The sequence below is a fragment of the Lissotriton vulgaris genome, chromosome 10 (genome assembly GCF_964263255.1).
Source record: "Lissotriton vulgaris chromosome 10, aLisVul1.2, whole genome shotgun sequence".
Classification (NCBI taxonomy): domain Eukaryota; kingdom Metazoa; phylum Chordata; class Amphibia; order Caudata; family Salamandridae; genus Lissotriton; species Lissotriton vulgaris.
In genome coordinates, this window is record NC_141698.1 from 844,250,389 (window position 1) to 844,270,678 (window position 20,290).

Consider the following 20,290-nt stretch of genomic DNA (forward strand, 5'->3'; position numbering starts at 1 on the left):
GACCATGCTGGCCTCCTCCCGGCCAACCCCTCGACTGAAAGAGCATCTGCATGTAAAGTGTGACCGTAGGGGGCGGGATCTACACTGGCTTCTCTTAGGTTGTTGAGCTCATTGCAACCAGTTCTCAACTTACGGTCTATTGTCAGGGAGGAGTCTAAAATACATAAAAGCTGTTTAGAAATGATTGCAAGTTCTTTTGTTTTGAAGACTTTAACAAAAGACAGAGACCAATGTTCAATTGTTCTGCGAATGGATAACCTTGTAGCACTTCGATGTCTTAAACCATTTGGGAAGGACCATGTCAAGAATTCTTGCATGAACTAACAAAGAGTTTTTGTGTAGTTTTGTGCATCCCACTACTTATCAGTCAAAGTGGAGCATGTGTCAGGGTCTCTCAACACCTTAATAGATTGGCATTCTAGAAATTTCATGAATTCAGTTGAATCCAGTGACATTTTGGAAAATTCAACAACTTTCGGTTCCTTTTCACATAGATCTTTTTGCCTCTCATCAACACTCCGCTTACACATTTTTTTCAGCTAGAAACTAGATGCAGCAGCTCATGGAGCAGATGACTTCCTGTTGGACTGGTCAGGAAACTTGACGAGCCTTTAATTTATAATGATACCTCGATGTATAGCCTGTATCAGACGATAGAGCATTTCTCTAATATTGATAAAGGTGTAGAGAACGTATGTCACTCCACCAACTTACACTAGCTGCCGATCCGTAACAGAATTCACTTTAAGGCCCTAGTGTTGGCCTTCAAAGCGCTGCATGGCACAGGAGCCCCTTATATTAGGAAGCGGGCATCTTTCTACACTCTTAGCAGAAATTTAAGATCCTCCCAACTCCATCTGATGACGGTGCCTAGGTTTGCCCTCTCACATAGGGGCAGCCGCTCCTTCCAGGTACAAGCGGCTTGATTTGGAACAGGCTGCCCACTACACTTCGACAACTGGACAATTTAGGGCTCATCAGAAAACAACTTAAAACATGGCTAGTCCTCGATCAATCAATTTAAAGAGTCCGCCTCAAAACGGTTTTGCTTGTTCTGCTCAGCGCCGGGACACTTTATTGAGTAGCTGTACGCTCTATAAATAATTAAATAACATAACATAACCCTATTTTCGAGATTTCAGATTTGGATTCCAGTCCTCCTGAATCTATCCTCAGACATTCCAATCCTTATTCCATCATTCCCAGACCTACAGATGAACCCTACCGACCAGAATCACAATCTATTTCTATCAGGCGCCCAAGGTGAAACCAACAGTATTGAGGGGCACCTGGTCAGGATACTAACCAATTTGCTAAACTGCTACATTTAAACAAATAAATATATTGGCTACTCTAATGAAGGCCTTCGAATTCCATAATAACTACAGATTAAGCCGTAGTCTAGAATGTCAACTGTTATCTAGGCAAATTGGAGTACATATTTCCCCACAAATAATCCACATACCTAATATTTCCCAGTTTAGGTTAATATAATCTTGACCCAATTTATATGAAGAGACAGAGGAAACAAACATGTACTTATCTTGCTGAACAGCAAGAAAACAGAAGCATGATAAAAGCCTCTGGCTGTGCCATAAATTTCAGAATGGTGGCTCACGGAATGAAAGGTCCAGTGACCTTTTAAACATTTGGGTCCAAATGACAAACCATACTTTTTATAGCACTGCCTACAATGTGGTGCAGCAGGTCAAGGCTGCCATGCGAAGTATGAAACTTCGATTGTCGATTATTTGCTATTCAGGACCGCATTAGTAAGTCTGAAAGTGGAGAGCAGAGCTGCGTGTGCTGCTTCTCCGGAAGGCGGAAATCGAAGATTCATACTTCGCATGGCAGCCTTGACTTGCTGCACCACATTGTGGTTTTAATTCCTTTGCATTGGATAACACTGGAATAAGTGGCCCCTCCTCGCGCAGTTTCAAGTAATTGCTTCTATTGCTCGCTACTTCACTCATTCGCACCATCATGGGCGGACGTCAGTCACAGTTGGAATAACTCCACACTTTCAAGTACAAGTTTCAGAAATTCATGCCCTTTGCGGCATTCTGCTTACGTTCTCGCTACCTTTCTCCCCAGCACTGCCCGGTTTTAAATTCAGCCTGCTCACAATTGCTATTTCCTGAAGATGATCTCGAATAGCTGCGATCAAAACGTCGTTGACGCTCTACAACAAGAACGCTGTATACTTTGTATAACTTATTCTTGAGGAGTTCTCCTATGTGTTGTCAAGGTGATGTTTATATTTTAAAGTCACCCACATTTACCACGTCACGCTTGTTGTCACTTTACTATGTGAGCACCTGAATTTTTTCTTGCATAATTTCATAAAATAAATAACAAACGTTATTTTGACTTACATGTGGATTTGGATTTGGATTTGGATTGGGATTTATAGAGCGCATAGCTACCCTTGGGCATCCCAGCGCTAACAAGATCTAATTTTCCTGAGGAGAGGGGGTGGCAGTAAGGAGGAAGGGGTGTTTAGGGGAAGAGCCAGGTTTTTAATTGCTTCCGGAATGGGAGGAGGTTGTGTTCTCTCCTAATGGCTACTGGGAGGGTGTTCCAAAGTTGAGGCGCGTTGTAGGCAAACAAGCGGCCGCCGGATCTTGCCTTTTTTATTCTTGGGATGCTGGCAAGGGCGAGAGAGTTGGATCTTAGATCTTTGGTAGACCGGTGGGGTTTCATCAGCGATCTGAGGATTGTGGGGCCTTTGTCATGCATAATCTTGTGCGGGATGCACAGCGTCTTGAAGGTAATTCGCTCCTTCAATGGTAGCCAATGCAGGCTTTTGAGTGCTGGTTTTGCCGAGCATCTTGCTTTGGTACCGGTCAGGATTCTGGCTGCCGCGTTTTGAGCCACCTGAAGTTTCTGAACGACTGATGCCGGGGCTCCCAGGTACAGGATGTTACCATAGTCTAGCCTGGAGTTGACCAACCCCTGCATCAGTAGCTTCCTGGACTGGAAGGGGATCAGGTGGAGGATCTTTCGGGCCATGCGGATAAGGCCAAAGCAGGTCCCTGAGGTTTTCCTGGCCTGGGTTTTGAAATGTTGGTCCTGGTCGAGCCAGATGCCTAGACTTTTGACCTCTGTTTTTGGGGTAGGGTAGGTTCCCATGCAGGGATGCCAGGAGAGGTTAGTTGGAAGTTTGTTTGGGTTGCCAAGGAGGAGGATCTCTGATTTGTCTCCATTAAGTTTTAGTCGAGAGTCACACATCCATTGGGAGACTCCTTCTAGACACCTGGACAGATTTTCTAGGCTGGTATTTGATTGATTGATGGAGACCACCAGCTGTGTGTCGTCAGCGGGACATATAAACGTTAAAAAGTGTGGGGCTCAGGGAGGAGCCCTGAGGGACCCCACACTGCATGGGTAAAGCTTTGGACGTGGAAGTACCATCCGACACCTGGAAGGATCTTCCCTCCAAGAAGGATTTAATCCAGGCAAGGGCGGAGTCAGTGACTCCCACTAGGCTTAACCGGTGGACCAAGATGGCGTGGTCCACCTTATCGAAGGCGGCGCTTAGGTCAAGGAGGATCACTGCCACTGATCCTCCTGCGTCCATGATGCTTCGCGCCTCTTCGACCACTGCCAGTAGGGCGGTGTCGGTACCTTGCCCCGGTCTGAAACCGTCTGTCCCTGTTTATATTACTTATCGCTCCCTGACATACTTATTATCTGTCTCGACTCTAGCGCATTGTCACTAATTCTGACACCGCTTCCTTCCTTGGACCTTTTTGGCCACATAAGAACCATTGTTTTTCTGAAACATTAGTCTACCCCAGGTTCCCTTATTGGGGTCCCCTTGTTTTCCTTACTACTGTCCTTTATTTTGATGTCATTCCCGTGGTTACAGAATGTTGTTATTTGAATGCCAAGGGTTGTTCATATGAGTCTCTGGAAGGTGTGGAGAAGAACTGTCATTAAACATAGTGCTCTTACACTTAACTGTCTCAGTGTAATCACTACATCGGATTTTACACCACAATTCTGAAAATGCAACTTTTAGAAAGCTGCCATTTTCTTTTTCTAACCATTTGGTGACTGCAGCCTGTTTCCTGGGTGTCAAGACTTCATGTAGTTTGCCTTTGTGTATTCCTCCCAGAAAGCCACACATTAGGGGGACAGGATGGCCCATCCTGACAGAATGGAGGGAGGATCTGTGCACAGCCCCATTTGCACTTCAAAGCAGCTGCCTCAGCCCTCACGCAAAGACCTTCCCACTAGCCTTTTGTGCCCCCAGACATCCTGGGTCCAGGGCAGGGAGGCAGGAAATTCCAAACACCTCTGAATGAATGAATGAAAGGGCCTTTGTATAGCACACTGTTACTCCAAAGAGTGTCCTGGCACTATGCACTTCTATAGTCACTGCACTGGGGACCAAAGCAGATTAAGCTGTATTAAAAAGCCATGTCTTTAGTTTCTTTCTGAACACGGAGGTTTCAGAGATAGTCTAAAGTTCAGAAGGCAGTTTATTCAAGTCAAATGGTCTTAGAAAGAAGAAAGGTCTGCCTCCTGCCCTAGATCGTTAGATCCTTGGAAGGTTAGCCAAAGCAGCATTGGCAGAGCAAAGACATCTGGAGGGAACATATTAACTAATCTATGCCCTAAGATATCCAGCACTAGTCTGGTTAAGGGCCCTGTGAACCAGAGCAAGGGACTTGAATAGAAGTCTCTTTTTTATAGGAAGCCAGTGCACAGCCCGCAAATGAGTGGACACAGGATCTGAAAGGAAATCGCAAGAGAATGGGAGGAGCTGCATTCTAGACCACCTGCAGTTTGTTGATAAAATAATCCAGAAGGCCCAGGTACAAGGCATTGCAATAGTCAAGCCTTGATGATATAAGGGCTAGTGTCACCTGTTTCCTGGCAGTAAAAGATAAAAAGTGCCCAAACCTTTTCTGAACGCGCCCTACTACAGCATTTACGTGAGGTACAAAGGAGAGGATCATCAAATGTAATGCCTTCACATAATTTGATGGCGCTCTGGGAGAGGACTGTCTGCTGGCCAGTAAAACTGCCAAGTTTCTGGGGCTTTTACTCCTAAAAACAGAAACTCATTTTATCCTGCATTGCATTTAAGCTGATGGTTTGAGAGCAACTGGAAAACAGCTGTCAAACAGGTTCTGATTTTTTTTGCCAGGGAAATCTACATCCTGCTCCCAGGAGAACAGTAACTGGGTGTCATCAGCATAAGAGATTATTTTTACTCCCAGGTCCTCTGCGTGTAAGGCAAGAGGAGTAAGATAGATATTAGTAAAGTGGGCCTTAAAGCAGAGCCTTGAGGTACTCCCACTCGCAGTTTGTGTGACCCAGTTGAGAAAGGAGGGATGCAGACCTCTTGACCTCGATCTTCAAGAAATGAGGTGAGCCAGTCTAAAGCTTTACCGCCAATTCCGATAGATTGGAGACGGGCTGGGAGAGATTCATGGGGTACCGTATCGAAGGAAGCTCGGACATCTAATGCACTCCTGATGTAACCTGCCATTTCCACTAGCTCTGTCTCTGTGCTCAAATAGGGGCAGAAGCCTGACTGTCTCGGATGTAAAAGGTTATTGCTTTCCAGATACTGAGATAGTTGCAAGTTGACATGTTTCTGCAGTACATTAGAGAAGGCTGGAAGCAAATACATTATTCTGTAGTTAGAATCCTCTCCTGGATCAACCTAGGGCCTTTTTCAGCATGGGTCAGATGTTGGCTTGCTTCCAGGCACACAGCACAACTGCTGATGTCAAAGACTTTTTCAAGAGTTAGTTGGCTAGGGGATTAATGAAACATACCCCAAGCATCAGCACATTAGTGGGGCAAGGGTCCACCAACGAGCCGGACTTCAGGCCACAGAGAGCAGTGAGGGAGTCTTCCAGGGAAATGGAAACAAATCTGGAGGGAGACGCTGGAGAGTTCTGCTCAAGGCCAGAGGACATACTGTCCCGAGTAACTCCCTCAGGCTGAGGGTTGGAACCAAGGCTGGACAGAATATTCAGAATCTTATCATGAAAATAGAATGCCAACTGTTCACCCACTCAGCTGAGGGTGCTTGGCATATGATATGGAGGCAGTCTTAGGGGACATAAAGCTTTGCACAAGTTTAAAAATCTCTCTCAATGTATTACTAGTCCTTTCAATTCTGCTCTCCAGGTGGGCTTTAACCTCCCTATAATATTCTTTAAGGGATAACCTATACTGAGCATTAGAGTTAGGATTGTAAGATTTCCTAAACTGTCTTTCGAGGAACTTATACTGGTTCTTGCCCTCTTTGAGAGCATCTGTTTACCAGGGCAAGATGGCTTGACATCTGCGAGATTTCTGGCACCAGCTCCTGGGCAATGTCACCAATCAAACTATCTAAAAGACCAGCATCAGTGATCACATCATCGAAGAAAGAAGGAATTCTCCAGAGTGAAAACTCCAGAAGCTTCTTCCACATCAAAGATGGCTCCAGGTATGACATTAGGACCCTCAGACCCACTTTTCAGTTCACTTCTGGACCTGCTGAGGACTCCCAGGGGACTGACTGTCCTGCTGCCTGAGACCTGCTGTGTACTTCAGAGGACTGCCCTGCAGCACCAAGAGGACTGCCCTGCTACCTCAGGCCTGCCTTATGCCCTCTGAGGACTGCCCTGCTGCTTGAGACCTGCTTTTGTACTTGCACCCAAGACTTCCAGGGTAACTCCAAGGGCTATTTGGCTGGCCTCCTGATTGAGCTTCAGGTAGATAAAAGGCTCCAACTTTCTTGAACCCGCAACTGGCTGCAGCCTGAGAGAGTCCTGATCCTCCAAGTGGTTCCCCTCCAGCCCTGCAACCTTGGAACTGGTGCTATAGGTGCCCAGATAGCCTATATTCAAACCTTGGGGCAAAACATTTTCAGCCAAAAGATCTCTGAGAACAGAGAGTAGACAGGACCTACCTGCTCTCAGGTCCGCCCAAGGTGCATCGTTGTCGGCCTCACTTTGCTGTAGCTTCTGCTATAGTCTTCTCTGCAGCAGCAATTCCTGTTCTGCAACTCCTCGCAGAATGAGTATCTAACCTCATGGAGACCTCATCGGCTACAGACGGCCGCTTCATCCTGCTGGAGATTTTCAACTTCCATAAAAGAGAATATGTCCAACGTAGAAATCTTCACTGTGACTTCACCCAGCGGCTCCCCGACAATGACGCCTCCTCCTCGGAACCCACCAACTGCCTTGCCCCTCTGAACTTTACCTTCTCAGGTGTTTTTTTCCCCAAAATTCTTCTAAGTCCGAAGGTAAACAGAGACCAGGCCCAATCCATTTCTTGTATCCAAACCGTGCTCCATCGCAGTCTACCATAAGTTTCGACTTTGCTCCAGTCTCGTTCAAATAAATGTCCACGATTGTCGCTTTGATCTTTTACGCACTATTTTTCACTTCAAACTTTACAAATTCATAACTTTGTTTCTACTGATTGTATTATCGCTTTGGTGTCAAATAATTGGATAAATTCAACTCTATTTTCCTAAAGTGGGGCAGGCTTTTTCTTATGTCATGCTTTCACTTTGTGGCTATTTAAGTACTGCATAAATATTTTACACATTGTCTCTTAGTTAAGCTTGACTGCTTTTGTGCCAAGCACACGAGAGGTAAGCACATGTTAGTCTAGTGACTTTTTGTGGTTCAACCTGACAAGGATTGTGGCTGTTGCTTGAGAGGGGCTCACTCCCCCCTCAACCAACAACCCAATTTCTCACAGGCTTCAGTTCCATTTTTATCAGACTTTACAACTGCAGATTGTATAGCTACACTTCAGATTTGCATCTCCGGCTTATTCTATTTGCAGAGTAGCACAATTTAGCTTGTCTTGGGAATTAGGTTTTGGAACTTTAACTTTCTTACCAAATCCCTAAAATGTTCAATAAATATCTTCAATTTTGTGTTTCTTTGTTGCAGGTTTTCCGGACAAGGTTACAGTAAGGCAACGCTACCGCCTTCTTGGCAACAGTCTGAATGTGCATATTGTGGCCCAGCTAATTTCTCTTATGCTCAGATAAACCGAGACACAGATAAGAATTGTGGAGATCAAACAACAGCTGCTTGTCAGACATCTGCAATCATATTTGGATGAAAGAACATGTGGGCTGTTTAGAGGAAGCGGCTATATTTGAATTCTAATGTCAAACTTTTTGTAGGAGCGGAAAAATCATTTAAGGATGTTTTTCTGGTGCCTACAATGGAGCAATAAGTCTGTTCATCACTAAGTATGTACTAGATAAGTTAAATTATGGCAGTACTTAGCCCATTGAGATCATTTTTGTATGGGGCATGAGACGAAAAATACCAAACCAATCTGCAAAGTGTATGTGGTTTTTATAACTATCTGACATTTTATTTCATTTTATAGCAGGTAAGCGGTTGATATTCGTGAACGGTCCAATAATGCATTATTTAGAGCTTGGCAGATGGTACATTCCGTCAAAAGTGTGGGGGATGTCCCATCTGTCATATTACAAGTGCTTTATATTCTAGGATACTTTTAATATGGCAGACTGGATATACTACCCACCAAACTCTAAATATGGTCCTTGGTGAATAATATCATTTTAGCATTCGTTCTGACTGCTATGTATGGACATTATACAAAAAAAGATCTAGCAGGCTAGAATTCGTGGAAATGTAGATTGCAAATATGTAAAATTAAGAGTTTTAATTAAAAAAATTATTTGTACAATGTTTTACATTTTTATTTTATTTTTGTTATTTCAAGCAATAATTTTGGCATGGAGGACTGTAATTTAAGTAGGTTTATTTTTAGATCACTCATCATTTCATAATCATGACCTGCTATAGGACATTATATTCAGTTTGACAACCACTCCTGAACTTGAATTTCCAGTGTGGATGCTCACTGTGTGAATGAGGAGATGAAAATAATTTTTTTAATCTATTATTTTCTGTTCGATAAGCTTATGAAATCATTGTTAAACTATGAATTGATTTAGGGTTATATAATCAACATCAGAAAGAATGAAAGTTGGTTTGAAATATTTTATACAGATATATAGAATGAGAACAAGTGTCTTCTATGTTGACACTTCTGTTGTCTATAATGGTGGTTCTTAACTGTTTTGACCTCTGTGGAGCCCCAATGAATCACTACTGGAAGCCTGACACCTGGACACAAGTAATTTCTATGATCGGAACCACAAAATGATTCAGAAGTACAGAAACAAGTATACATCAAAAAAATACACAATTGATAAAATATTTCATTTACAAACAAAAAATACACTAACATCAAAATTGTAATTTTCACAGGAACAGTGGAACGTTAAAAAAATATGCTCGATTCTTGCCTACCACTTTGTCTTTTTCTCTCCTAATACATGCTTTTTGTTTGTTGGTGCATATCAATACTCCAATTGAACTCACCAATAGTCCATATCAATTCTATTTTCAGTATTTGCACTGCACCCAGGAATCAAGCTAAGGCTGCAAGCCTTTTGTTTATGTCAATGCTTGTTCTGTTTTGCCAACATTTTTGCAATAATTTATTGTGGGTAAGGTATTGTGCCCTAGTCAATCTAAACGAAAACCATTGGCTAAAAGAAATAATAAAAATGGGTATGAATAAGCACACGTTGCCATAGTTGTCCCTGGCTCTCAAGGGAACTACTGTGTGTGTGGCTGTGCTCCTTGTGAAAGTGCAGAATGCTATCACTCACAGTATAGTGGATGAAGTGGGCTGACCCATTTCCCATGCAGTATGCTGTGGTGGGCAGAAGAAAAATGTAAATAACACAAAAACAGACCAACGAAGAAGGCGGGCTGAAAGTACCTACATGAAAATATGTTATATATAGAATTTTAGTAAGATCAAAATATGTTCGCCAACACCAGACCTAAAGAGGCGAGGTGCAATGTCTTCTGGGCATTGCAAACATACTATGCCACTCTGTCCCCATGAAATTATGCAGCGGCCATCAGTGCTTTCCATTATGGAAGGTGCAGAAGGCACTACTTTATGAGTCCTCAACAGCGCTAACTTTCCTATTTTGGGCTTTAGCGTTGTGTAAGAATGATGATGATGATGGTGACAGCCGTGGAACCCCTAGGTAGGTGTCATAAACCCGCAGGGGTTCACAGACCCCAGATTAAGACCCACTGATCCCAAAGAATGGTTTGAAGCAGTTTATTGTTTGCAAGTATTGCTTAAAAATGTATGCATTAATTTAAATAACACCCTCCAGAAACAGATTGAGGTTGGGACTTTTTTTGTGTAATACGGCCAGGGCCGGACTAGCCGTGGCGGGCACTGGGAGTTTTCCTGGTGGGCTGGAGGGATGGGAGCCGGTTTAGTTTCTGTGGAGGCCGATTTTGCAGTAGTGCTGCAATATCTGCCCCCTATGACAAGAGCGGGAGCTGTGCTTTTCACTACCACCCTCCCCTCCACTACTGGGGACGGTTGAGCAGCAATCTGCCAGGGCTGGTTGCTGTTCCCAGTCCGTCAGTGAATACGACATCCTGATAGGTTGGCAAAAAATGTAAGTAAGGCACAGGGCAGATCAGCCTTTTCTTACTGCCAGCTCATTAAATTAACAGTTAATCGCTTTATGATTTAAAATCCCTTGACCTAGGATGTGAGAGACAAATCCTCTCTCTGGCCCATGTTGTGAGCTTAACCAGCTCTGTTTTCAAAATGTTCACTGACTGCACTTTCAAGAAAAGCTACTCTTTATTTTCCCACACCAGTCCTATGTCGCCTGAATAAGGGTTGCATTCATTCACTCGCCTTCCAGTGGATCTTGTGATAACCACAAGGTCTTCTTTTACACCTTTTCATAGCAGGGGGAGCAGTAAGGGGTAAAGAAACACTTGGATATTATTTAACTGCAACGTTAATGGGACAGTCTGCGCTGTTGCCATACAACATGACTTATAATATTGTGCTATTTTTCACTTGTCTTAAACCGGAGTCTGTGCCATACTTCTAGCTGAATGCAAAAACAGCAGTTGATGGACAGAATGCAGAACAATGTCATACAATCACTCCACTACAGAGATCTGGGCCTAAATCCATTGTTTTTTTGTTCACCATGCCATTCCAATTTGAACCCAGCCATATGCAAATCAGTCATGTTCCTGTGCCTCATGGGAACAGTCCAGCCCGAACTGCCAAGCCAGTTCCTCCCAAGACTGGACACAAGCATCCTAGGACCGGTTTCGGGGTTTCACCCCTCTTCAGCCAAAATAGCTTGATTCCAGTGGCATGCAGAGCATGGGACCCACGTCTGGGCATAACCGTCCCACTCGGTGTGAAAAATGCAGAAACAACAGTTGATGGACAGAAAGCAGAACAATGTCATACATACACCCCAGTACAAAGATCTGGGCCTAAATCCATTGTTTTTTTGCTCACCATGCCATTCCAGTTTGAACCCAGCCATATGCAAATCAGTATTGACCCTGTGCCTCATTGGAACAGTCCAGCCCAAACTGCCAAGACAGGTCCTCCCTGGATCTAGAAACAAGCATCCTGGGACCGGTTTCGGGGTTTCACCCCTCTTCAGCCAGGATAGCTTGATTCCAGTGGCATGGAGAGCATCAGAGTGACAAATGCAAAATCAACAGTTGATGTAAAGAATGCAGAACAATGTCATACATTCACCCCAGTACAAAGATCTGGGCCTAAATCCATTGTTTTTGTGCTCACCATGCCATTCCAGTTTGAACCCAGCCATATGCAAATCAGTCTTGACCCTGTGCCTCATAGTAACAGTCCAGCCCGAACTGCCAAGCCAGGTCCTCTCTGGACTGGAAACAAGCAACTGGTTTTGAGGTTTCACCCCTCTTTAGCCAGGATAGCTTGATTCCAGTGGCATGGAGAGCATGGTAGCCACGTCAGGGCATACCCGTCCCACTCTGGGTGACAAATGCAAAAACAACAGTTGATGGGCAGAATGCAGAACAATGTCATACATTCACCCCAGTACAGAGAACTGGGCCTACATCCATCGTTTTTTTGTTCACCATGCCATTCCAGTTTGAACCCAGCCATATTCAAATCAGTCTTGACCCTGTGCCTCATGGGAACAGTCCAGCCCGAAATGCCAAGCCAGGTCCTCCCTGGCTTAGCAAGATTACCAATAGCTAAAGTAGGTGTAATAATTGTCCCAAGCTGTATGTTGTGGTGGATGGAAAAAATATATGAGTGACAGTCGAACAAACCAATGGATGAATAGGGCTGACCTATAGCCCTTATATGTATTTCTATAAGTGCATGTTATTCGTTTATGGACTATCTTGAAATCATCCTTGGTAAAAAAAAAATATGTACAAATCCTGACTGGACTACAGATCTTCACACGATGTGCTACATGCCTAAGTACAAAAGTGATTCCATTCTCATTTCAGGTCTTATTTTTGTCATTGTTTAAATCTTTTTGTTCCCGGTGTGGGTATTGAACAAATTATTTCCCAAGTTTTGGATCTAATACTTTCACACGTTTTTTTTGTATTGCCATCCTTCCATTTTTGTGGTACGGTGAAATAATGGGCACAGTTTTAACCTAGTTTTAATTGAAGAAAAAAGGATTACATTCTGATATCAAATCAAGCAAAGTATCTCATTTTAAATCATCTAAATGTATTGAACTGCAGTGAAACCAAATAGAAACCAATTGTACTGGAGAAACCTGAACATGCCATAAGCTAAGGTTATGTGGCTGGTTAATTCTGTGGAGAGGCAAAGGATATCTGTGTAACACGATGCCTGAAACCTTTTGTATGACAAATTTTGTTATTTTATTTTACCATCCAGTTGACATGAGACCTTCAATGCCATTAGTATGGCATCATCTACATGAACCGTGTAGCAAAAATATTGCTGTTTAATCCCAGGCAATGGTATTTTAGCAACAGGCACAGTCCAGGAAGGAGTGGCTGTTGATTATCCAAGAAACTGGAATTGCTTCCTCTGTTGTCACTGGGGTATTGACTGAGGTGTACTGGCTGATACTGATAATTTGGTAATAAGCTGACAATGCACGAGCTTCAAGATTGGCGTTCTTCCTCTACAAATCCAGTTAGGATCAGGAACAACTTGTGCTCCATTCACAGAATGTAACTTAGGACACATCACATGACTCAACAAAACAACTCATTGTACATGTACCTGCAAATTGAAGTATACATTATTCAAGACATTGGCCACCCCAAAGACTGTTTTCCAGCCTTCAAACATATATGTCAAACAACTATGTGAAGGTGGTCGGAACCAAAATGAAATGTGTCATCATCACCAAATATACTACACAATCCAAGCTCCACAAACTTCATCGGTAATCAGCACAAATGCTAACTCTCTTGGCTTTACAGTCTCCCCAAATCTCTCCTTGAAAGTTCACATCACGAGGAAAGCTCTGAAAACGTGGCATCAACTTTCATTTCTACAAAAAGTCGAAACTTTCTAGCTTCAAACACACTTGGGAACCACTGTTCAAGTAATGAATCTCTCATACGTAGATAGTGGAATTGCCCTGTTTGCCAGATGCCCAGAATGCACACTGACACCACTGAAGAGTTTCCTGTGTGCCGTTGCCCATCTAATGAAATGGCTGCAGAAACGTCACCTCCTCCCCTTCAATGACTACCCTTACAAGCCTACATCACTTTCAAAACCAGTTGCAGAACATACAACAACAAAGTAATGCATTGTGTACCTTGCAATCCGGTTCTGCAGCCTACCAGTAGCCAGCATATCATTAAGAGCAAGCATGCGACTCGATTGAAAGTGAGTAACAAGCATTGGCATAGCCAATAGGTCCCGCCTTTGGGACCGTATAAGTGTTTAGACATGCAACAGTTGATGTTGTTGCGCCAAGGATATTGTACTGCATAACTAAATACTTATAAGGTTCCAAAGGCGAGACCTATTGGCTATGCCAATGCTTGTTATATATTGCATCTTTATTAAGAATCGACCGCTTCCCCAAAGTGGAAATGCCAGGTGTTCTACAGATATTAGCTAACAACGACCACAAGATGTCCAAACTAAGTGTTTGTTATAGAAACAAAAGGTTGAGTTGGATCACAAAATACAACAAAAGTTAAAGTAGGCTCTCGGACCAAACATCCTTCAAATACTCAGGAAATAAGGACAGAATTATGAAACTCGCAGTTTTCCTCTTTAGCCAAAAGTGGGTGTCTAGCTGCTCAAATGGCCGTTTTGGAACTCTTCCAAGCACACAAGTTAAGGGATATTTCGAATGACACCCTATGGCATTGTCAAGAGAAGGAAGAAGTTCTGCACCTAAATTTCAAATGCAAAATGATCCACCACTTAAAGGCTGAGATTCCTATGGTCATTTAATAAGCATTGACAATTGTCATTAGACTGAACTCAGGATAGTATGTTTAGGGTCCCGAGCCTGTCAAAGTGAGGCAGCTATTGCCTTCTCCTAGACTTATTTTTGCTTCGCGCAGAAAAGGTAGAAGACACCTGCCCAAGAAAGTCGTATGAGGAATTAAATTTAGATCTACCAGTGGATAGAGAGATCAGAGCTGTGGAAACACCAAATGCCCAGGCTTGTAGCTAGGTGCAGCTTTGCAATGGCAGTCTGTCTTAGAGTGGTAACTCTCAAAACGGCTGTAAAAGGCGCATATTTTTTCACCAAATCGGTTTGCTCCCCAAAGAACACATCGCCAAGTAAAACCGAACAGCCCAGCGATCAGCTAATAATAAATTATGGAGAACAGGCGTCTAAAAAAAAATTTGCAAGGGTTAAGAGGGGCGTGAATGCTCTCAAAATACATTCTGAATAGGATAATTCCATCAGAGTAACACTACTCAGGTTCCTCATGCCGCATACGACGGACAGTCACCAGCAAGAGCATTAGTCAGCGAGGGAACCAGACAGGGGAGAGAGGGGTGGGTGGAAGAAACAGCAATGTATTCTTCCGAAGCAGACCAGACAATCAGCAACACTCAAACTCAGCAAATGAAAAGTTCAAATGCAGCCAATGGGCGTCTCTTTCCAATAGCAAACAAACGCTGGCAATCCCAGCCCCGGATGGGCCAGAAGCATCTGTGCTACACAAACCGAGGGCACTCTGGAGGAAATGCCTGCGGGTTTTAAAAACGTCACCACAGCATATCTGCACAAGACATTTGTGACAGATCCAATTGTAGAGAATGAATTCAAAGCAGTCTGCAAATCAATAATGCACATCAACCCTCCAAGCTATGCAAGAAAATTATATAAGTACTTGCAGCCAAAAGCAACAAAATCGGACAAGCGGGGCCACGATCGCGATTGGCGGTCTTCACTTTTGAAGCACTGCACTCGTGCTTGTGGCGGCATCCACCTTGGGGGAGCGAGCAGCAGCCATATGTTTGTAATTAACGTGGCCGTGCAGCTGCACACTCCCGCAAGGTGGATGCCGCCATAAGCATGAGTGCAGTTCTTCAAAAGTGAAGACCAATGGCTGAAGACCCTCCTAGGACAGCGCATGCGCGCTGCCTAGGCGAGACTTAAAAAAGAACTTGTATGTCTAGAGAAGGGTACAGTGTGATCTCGAAAGATAACGAGTTGCATCTACATTCTCTCCTTTCCCCTTTTAACTACGGAGGAAGTAATCAAGAGCATGATTTTAACTAAATCCGGGTCCCCTCTTGATCCCTTTCTGTCCAAAATCTTCCAGCTTGTGCCAGAAACTTGCTTCTATCTTCGGTCGCATTTATAGTCATATGTTCCTTTCTGGAGTTTTTCTAAACAACTGGAAATTGGCATCTGTCCTCCCTCTTTTAAAGAAAACTAATTTGGATGTTACAGACTCTAACAACTATCGCCCAATCTCCAGACTCCCAATGCCCGCAAAGATGGTGGAAAGGGCTATGAATGAGGTTCTCTTGGACTATTTAGAAAAGCATGACTGCCTAGACAGCTCTCAGTTTGGCTTCCAAAAGCAGCACAGCACGGAGTCCGCACTGATCTCCGCTGCGGAAGTTATTAGGCAGACTGTTGATGCAGGAGGCAATGCAGCACTTGTGCTGCTTGACCTCTCTGCTGCATTTGATACGGTAAACCATCAGAGACTACTGCAAGTTCTGGAGGACATCGGGATCAGAGGCAAAGCGCTAGCACTTCTAAAATCTTTCCTGTTAGGGAGGGAACAATTTGTGGCGTTTGCAGGTCACCAGATTTCAAAAGAGAGGGTACCCCACTGTCACCAGGGAACAGGGCACAATGACAGCAAGTCAGAGGGAAATCCCTGGAGCGCGCTCGTTTACTTAATGTATCTATACCATTGCAATTACCCTAGAACATTTAAATAGCAGGCTACTATATTTCGCTGTGCTATAGTGTCAAATTTGGTAATAATTTCCACAGAAAAATAAAATTCGTTAACAATCTATTTTTAATAGAAAATCTCATACAATAATAAAAGCACAATATTTAAAATTTCAAAGAAATATTCCTTGAAAAGTAAAAATACATAGAATCAGTCTCTCATATGCACAATTAAACAATACAGTAATTAAAAATACAGAGCAAAGGAATATATATATAACACATCTGCAATTCATAAACAGTAAAAAGTTTTTACAGAAACACACTATAAAGTAGTAAACCCCTAATATGACTGTGGCTCCTGGATATTCTCGCCACTATTGATTTCTAGATCCAACAGCCTAGAATTGCATTCACTATCGTACACAACTGTGACAAGAATATATGTGCATCCAGTGTGTACTAGGCTTCACTTGGATTCTGCAATTAAGAAATGCGTCGACGCGTTTCGGTGCAATACAATTAATTCTGTGGCACCTTCCTCAGGACTTCTTGATAGGGGTTTCCTGTGTCAAGAAGATTTCGGGTTTTAATTTCTCTGTTTGGGGAGCAAAATAATGATAATATGTCAATAACCATTCTCTTAATTTGTGCGCTATTCACAATTCAAAGAGTTATCAATGTTGCTTGTTTTTCTCCTTTACTAGGGACATATGTATACCTTACGTTGGGATATGGGATTTCTACCTTCTGTCTATGGTCTCATTCCAACAGTATACATTACTGAGGTATCGCAGGTTTTTCTATTGGTATTATAGTACAATATCATTCTATACCAGTATCCCACTTCATCTTTTATTGCAATGCTCACATTAAAAACATTTGTGTACGTTGAGCCTTGTTCCCTCCAAATTCATTTGACTGTGGAAACCATTACTTTAAGGGTTTTTGATTAAAGAAGGGGAATTAAAGTGACTCGAGCATGATTCTCATATTCTCACCTATGCACTAAGGGTGTTCTCACCATTAATGGAAATGATAAGGAATCCGGTCAGAGCCTGTGCAGCATGTCGTTTTATATCTGCAGTCTCTTGCTGCTATGGCCTGATAAGAGACATATATAGTTGGTCAAAATCTGGTTATTGAAGGAATAGCGTTAGCTCGCAAGTAAATGGGAGTTGGATTTATGTTTTAGTTACCTTTTTTTTCCTTTGAAAGACTCCTCGTATAGGGTTTTCTTTTTCAATTTATTCGTTCTTTTTGCTTTCTAAATGTGTGTATCTATTTGAACAAAAGAATATATTCGTAATTGTCTTTCCGTTTCCAGCTTTGGTAGTATTAATATAGATTTTTTTAGATTTTTTTCGCTGGTGTCTTACCTTAAAACGTTATAAAACCCTCTTCGAACGGGCATAGGATAACTTGGGACCTCACGGGAACTGGATATGTTCTAGTGGGATTAAAAAACGTATGGAACGATTATTTTGAATGCTAACCACGTTTAACTATTGTCTATTCTATTCTGGAGCATTATATGGGAAGGACCACTCTTAAACTGGACGCTTTCCCCTTGAACACTTGTTTTTCTTAAATTAGCTATAATCCCTTAATTATATCTGGCTCTCTGTATTATTTCATATATGGTGTTGTCACCCATTTATACAATAGATCGTGTTAGGTTGATCACCTCCCTACCCTCCCAAAGTAATGACCTGTTAGGTTGCTACAATATTGCATTTTAACTCGGGAGCCTCGGCGTGGCGTTAAAAATCTTTTTTTCTCCACCGTTCTATCTATTTAAAAAAAAACACATTTATCTGGTTTTACTAGTTGAGTCTCTTTCGCCCTTACCTTCGTGTTTTCGGCGCCGCGTCTCTGCCTCGTTCAAATCGCTCTCTGGCGTTTATGCTAAACGCGCTTCTATTTATGTGTGTGTAACGCCGTTCAATTACTGACAGCTGGTTAGTCAGTTTCCGTTTGGGGCGTTACGTGTGTGCATAGTGTCGCCATCTTGGAGTGGACTCCGTATCTTCATTTTTATAGCTATATTATTGTAACTCTCCCCTTTTAATTTTCATTGCTAGTTTAATGCATGTATATGAAGACTTCCCGGGTAACGTACCTCGGAAGGGAGTATTCCGTGTCTTATTATTTAGGATCGGAAACTCACAGTTTTGTCCTATCAATGTTTGTGGGCAGGAAAATCCCTCAGTGCCATCTTGGAACGGTATATGGCCGTCGAAGAAATGTATGTGTTGTACAAAAATCGCCGGAGTTCGTCTACCATTATTTATCTTTTGTTGCGCCCCTAATATTACATGAAATCTACATTTCCTTATTAGACTGCAAAATAATTTTTTCGTTAGTTTATTTATTTATTTACTTGTACTCCTATCCAAATTCTATGTTTTTTATTATTTATTTATTTATATTCCCTCGATTACAGTTCTACGAGTTTCATGGGTTTAACTTTATTGATTGTATTCCCTTAATCAGTGTATTATTCATTTATTGTTTTTTTAAGTTAAAAAAATCTATATTAATACTACCAAAGCTGGAAACGGAAAGACAATTACGAATATATTCTTTTGTTCAAATAGATACACGCATTTAGAAAGCAAAAAGAACGAATAAATTGAAAAAGAAAACCCTATACGAGGAGTCTTTCAAAGGAAAAAAAAGGTAACTAAAACATAAATCCAACTCCCATTTACTTGCGAGCTAACGCTATTCCTTCAATAACCAGATTTTGACCAACTATATATGTCTCTTATCAGGCCATAGCAGCAAGAGACTGCAGATAATAAACGACATGCTGCACAGGCTCTGACCGGATTCCTTATCATTTCCATTAATGGTGAGAACACCCTTAGTGCATAGGTGAGAATATGAGAATCATGCTCGAGTCACTTTAATTCCCCTTCTTTAATCAAAAACCCTTAAAGTAATGGTTTCCACAGTCAAATGAATTTGGAGGGAACAAGGCTCAACGTACACAAATGTTTTTAATGTGAGCATTGCAATAAAAGATGAAGTGGGATACTGGTATAGAATGATATTGTACTATAATACCAATAGAAAAACCTGCGATACCTCAGTAATGTATACTGTTGGAATGAGACCATAGACAGAAGGTAGAAATCCCATATCCCAACGTAAGGTATACAAATGTCCCTAGTAAAGGAGAAAAACAAGCAACATTGATAACTCTTTGAATTGTGAATAGCGCACAAATTAAGAGAATGGTTATTGACATATTATCATTATTTTGCTCCCCAAACAGAGAAATTAAAACCCGAAATCTTCTTGACACAGGAAACCCCTATCAAGAAGTCCTGAGGAAGGTGCCACAGAATTAATTGTATTGCACCGAAACGCGTCGACGCATTTCTTAATTGCAGAATCCAAGTGAAGCCTAGTACACACTGGATGCACATATATTCTTGTCACAGTTGTGTACGATAGTGAATGCAATTCTAGGCTGTTGGATCTAGAAATCAATAGTGGCGAGAATATCCAGGAGCCACAGTCATATTAGGGGTTTACTACTTTATAGTGTGTTTCTGTAAAAACTTTTTACTGTTTATGAATTGCAGATGTGTTATATATATATATTCCTTTGCTCTGTATTTTTAATTAATGTATTGTTTAATTGTGCATATGAGAGACTGATTCTATGTATTTTTACTTTTCAAGGAATATTTCTTTGAAATTTTAAATATTGTGCTTTTTTTATTGTATGAGATTTTCTATTAAAAATAGATTGTTAACGAATTTTATTTTTCTGTGGAAATTATTACCAAATTTGACACTATAGCACAGCGAAATATAGTAGCCTGCTATTTAAATGTTCTAGGGTAATTGCAATGGTATAGATACATTAAGTAAACGAGCGCGCTCCAGGGATTTCTCTCTGACTTGCTTTGCAGGTCACCAGTCACTGAAATTCACACTGCCATGTGGGGTACCACAGGTCTTGTCATTGAGCCCTACCCTCTTTAACATTTATGTGGCCCCACTGGCTAGACT

The 20,290-nt window shown here is 42.1% G+C and overlaps 1 protein-coding gene across 4 annotated transcripts in view; it reads left to right on the forward strand.

Moving 5' to 3' along the window:
• The window catches only part of TRDMT1 (tRNA aspartic acid methyltransferase 1), a 295,294-nt gene extending 286,590 nt beyond the window's left edge, over positions 1 to 8,704 (forward strand). For all 4 annotated transcript variants that reach the window (XM_086941779.1, XM_086941780.1, XM_086941782.1 and 1 more), the window contains one exon: positions 7,923 to 8,704. In XM_086941779.1, the coding sequence (XP_086797905.1) occupies positions 7,923 to 8,023 (101 nt within the window). In that variant the 3' untranslated portion in view covers positions 8,024 to 8,704. The remainder of the gene's footprint in view (positions 1 to 7,922) is intronic.
• The last annotated feature ends 11,586 nt before the right edge of the window (positions 8,705 to 20,290 follow it).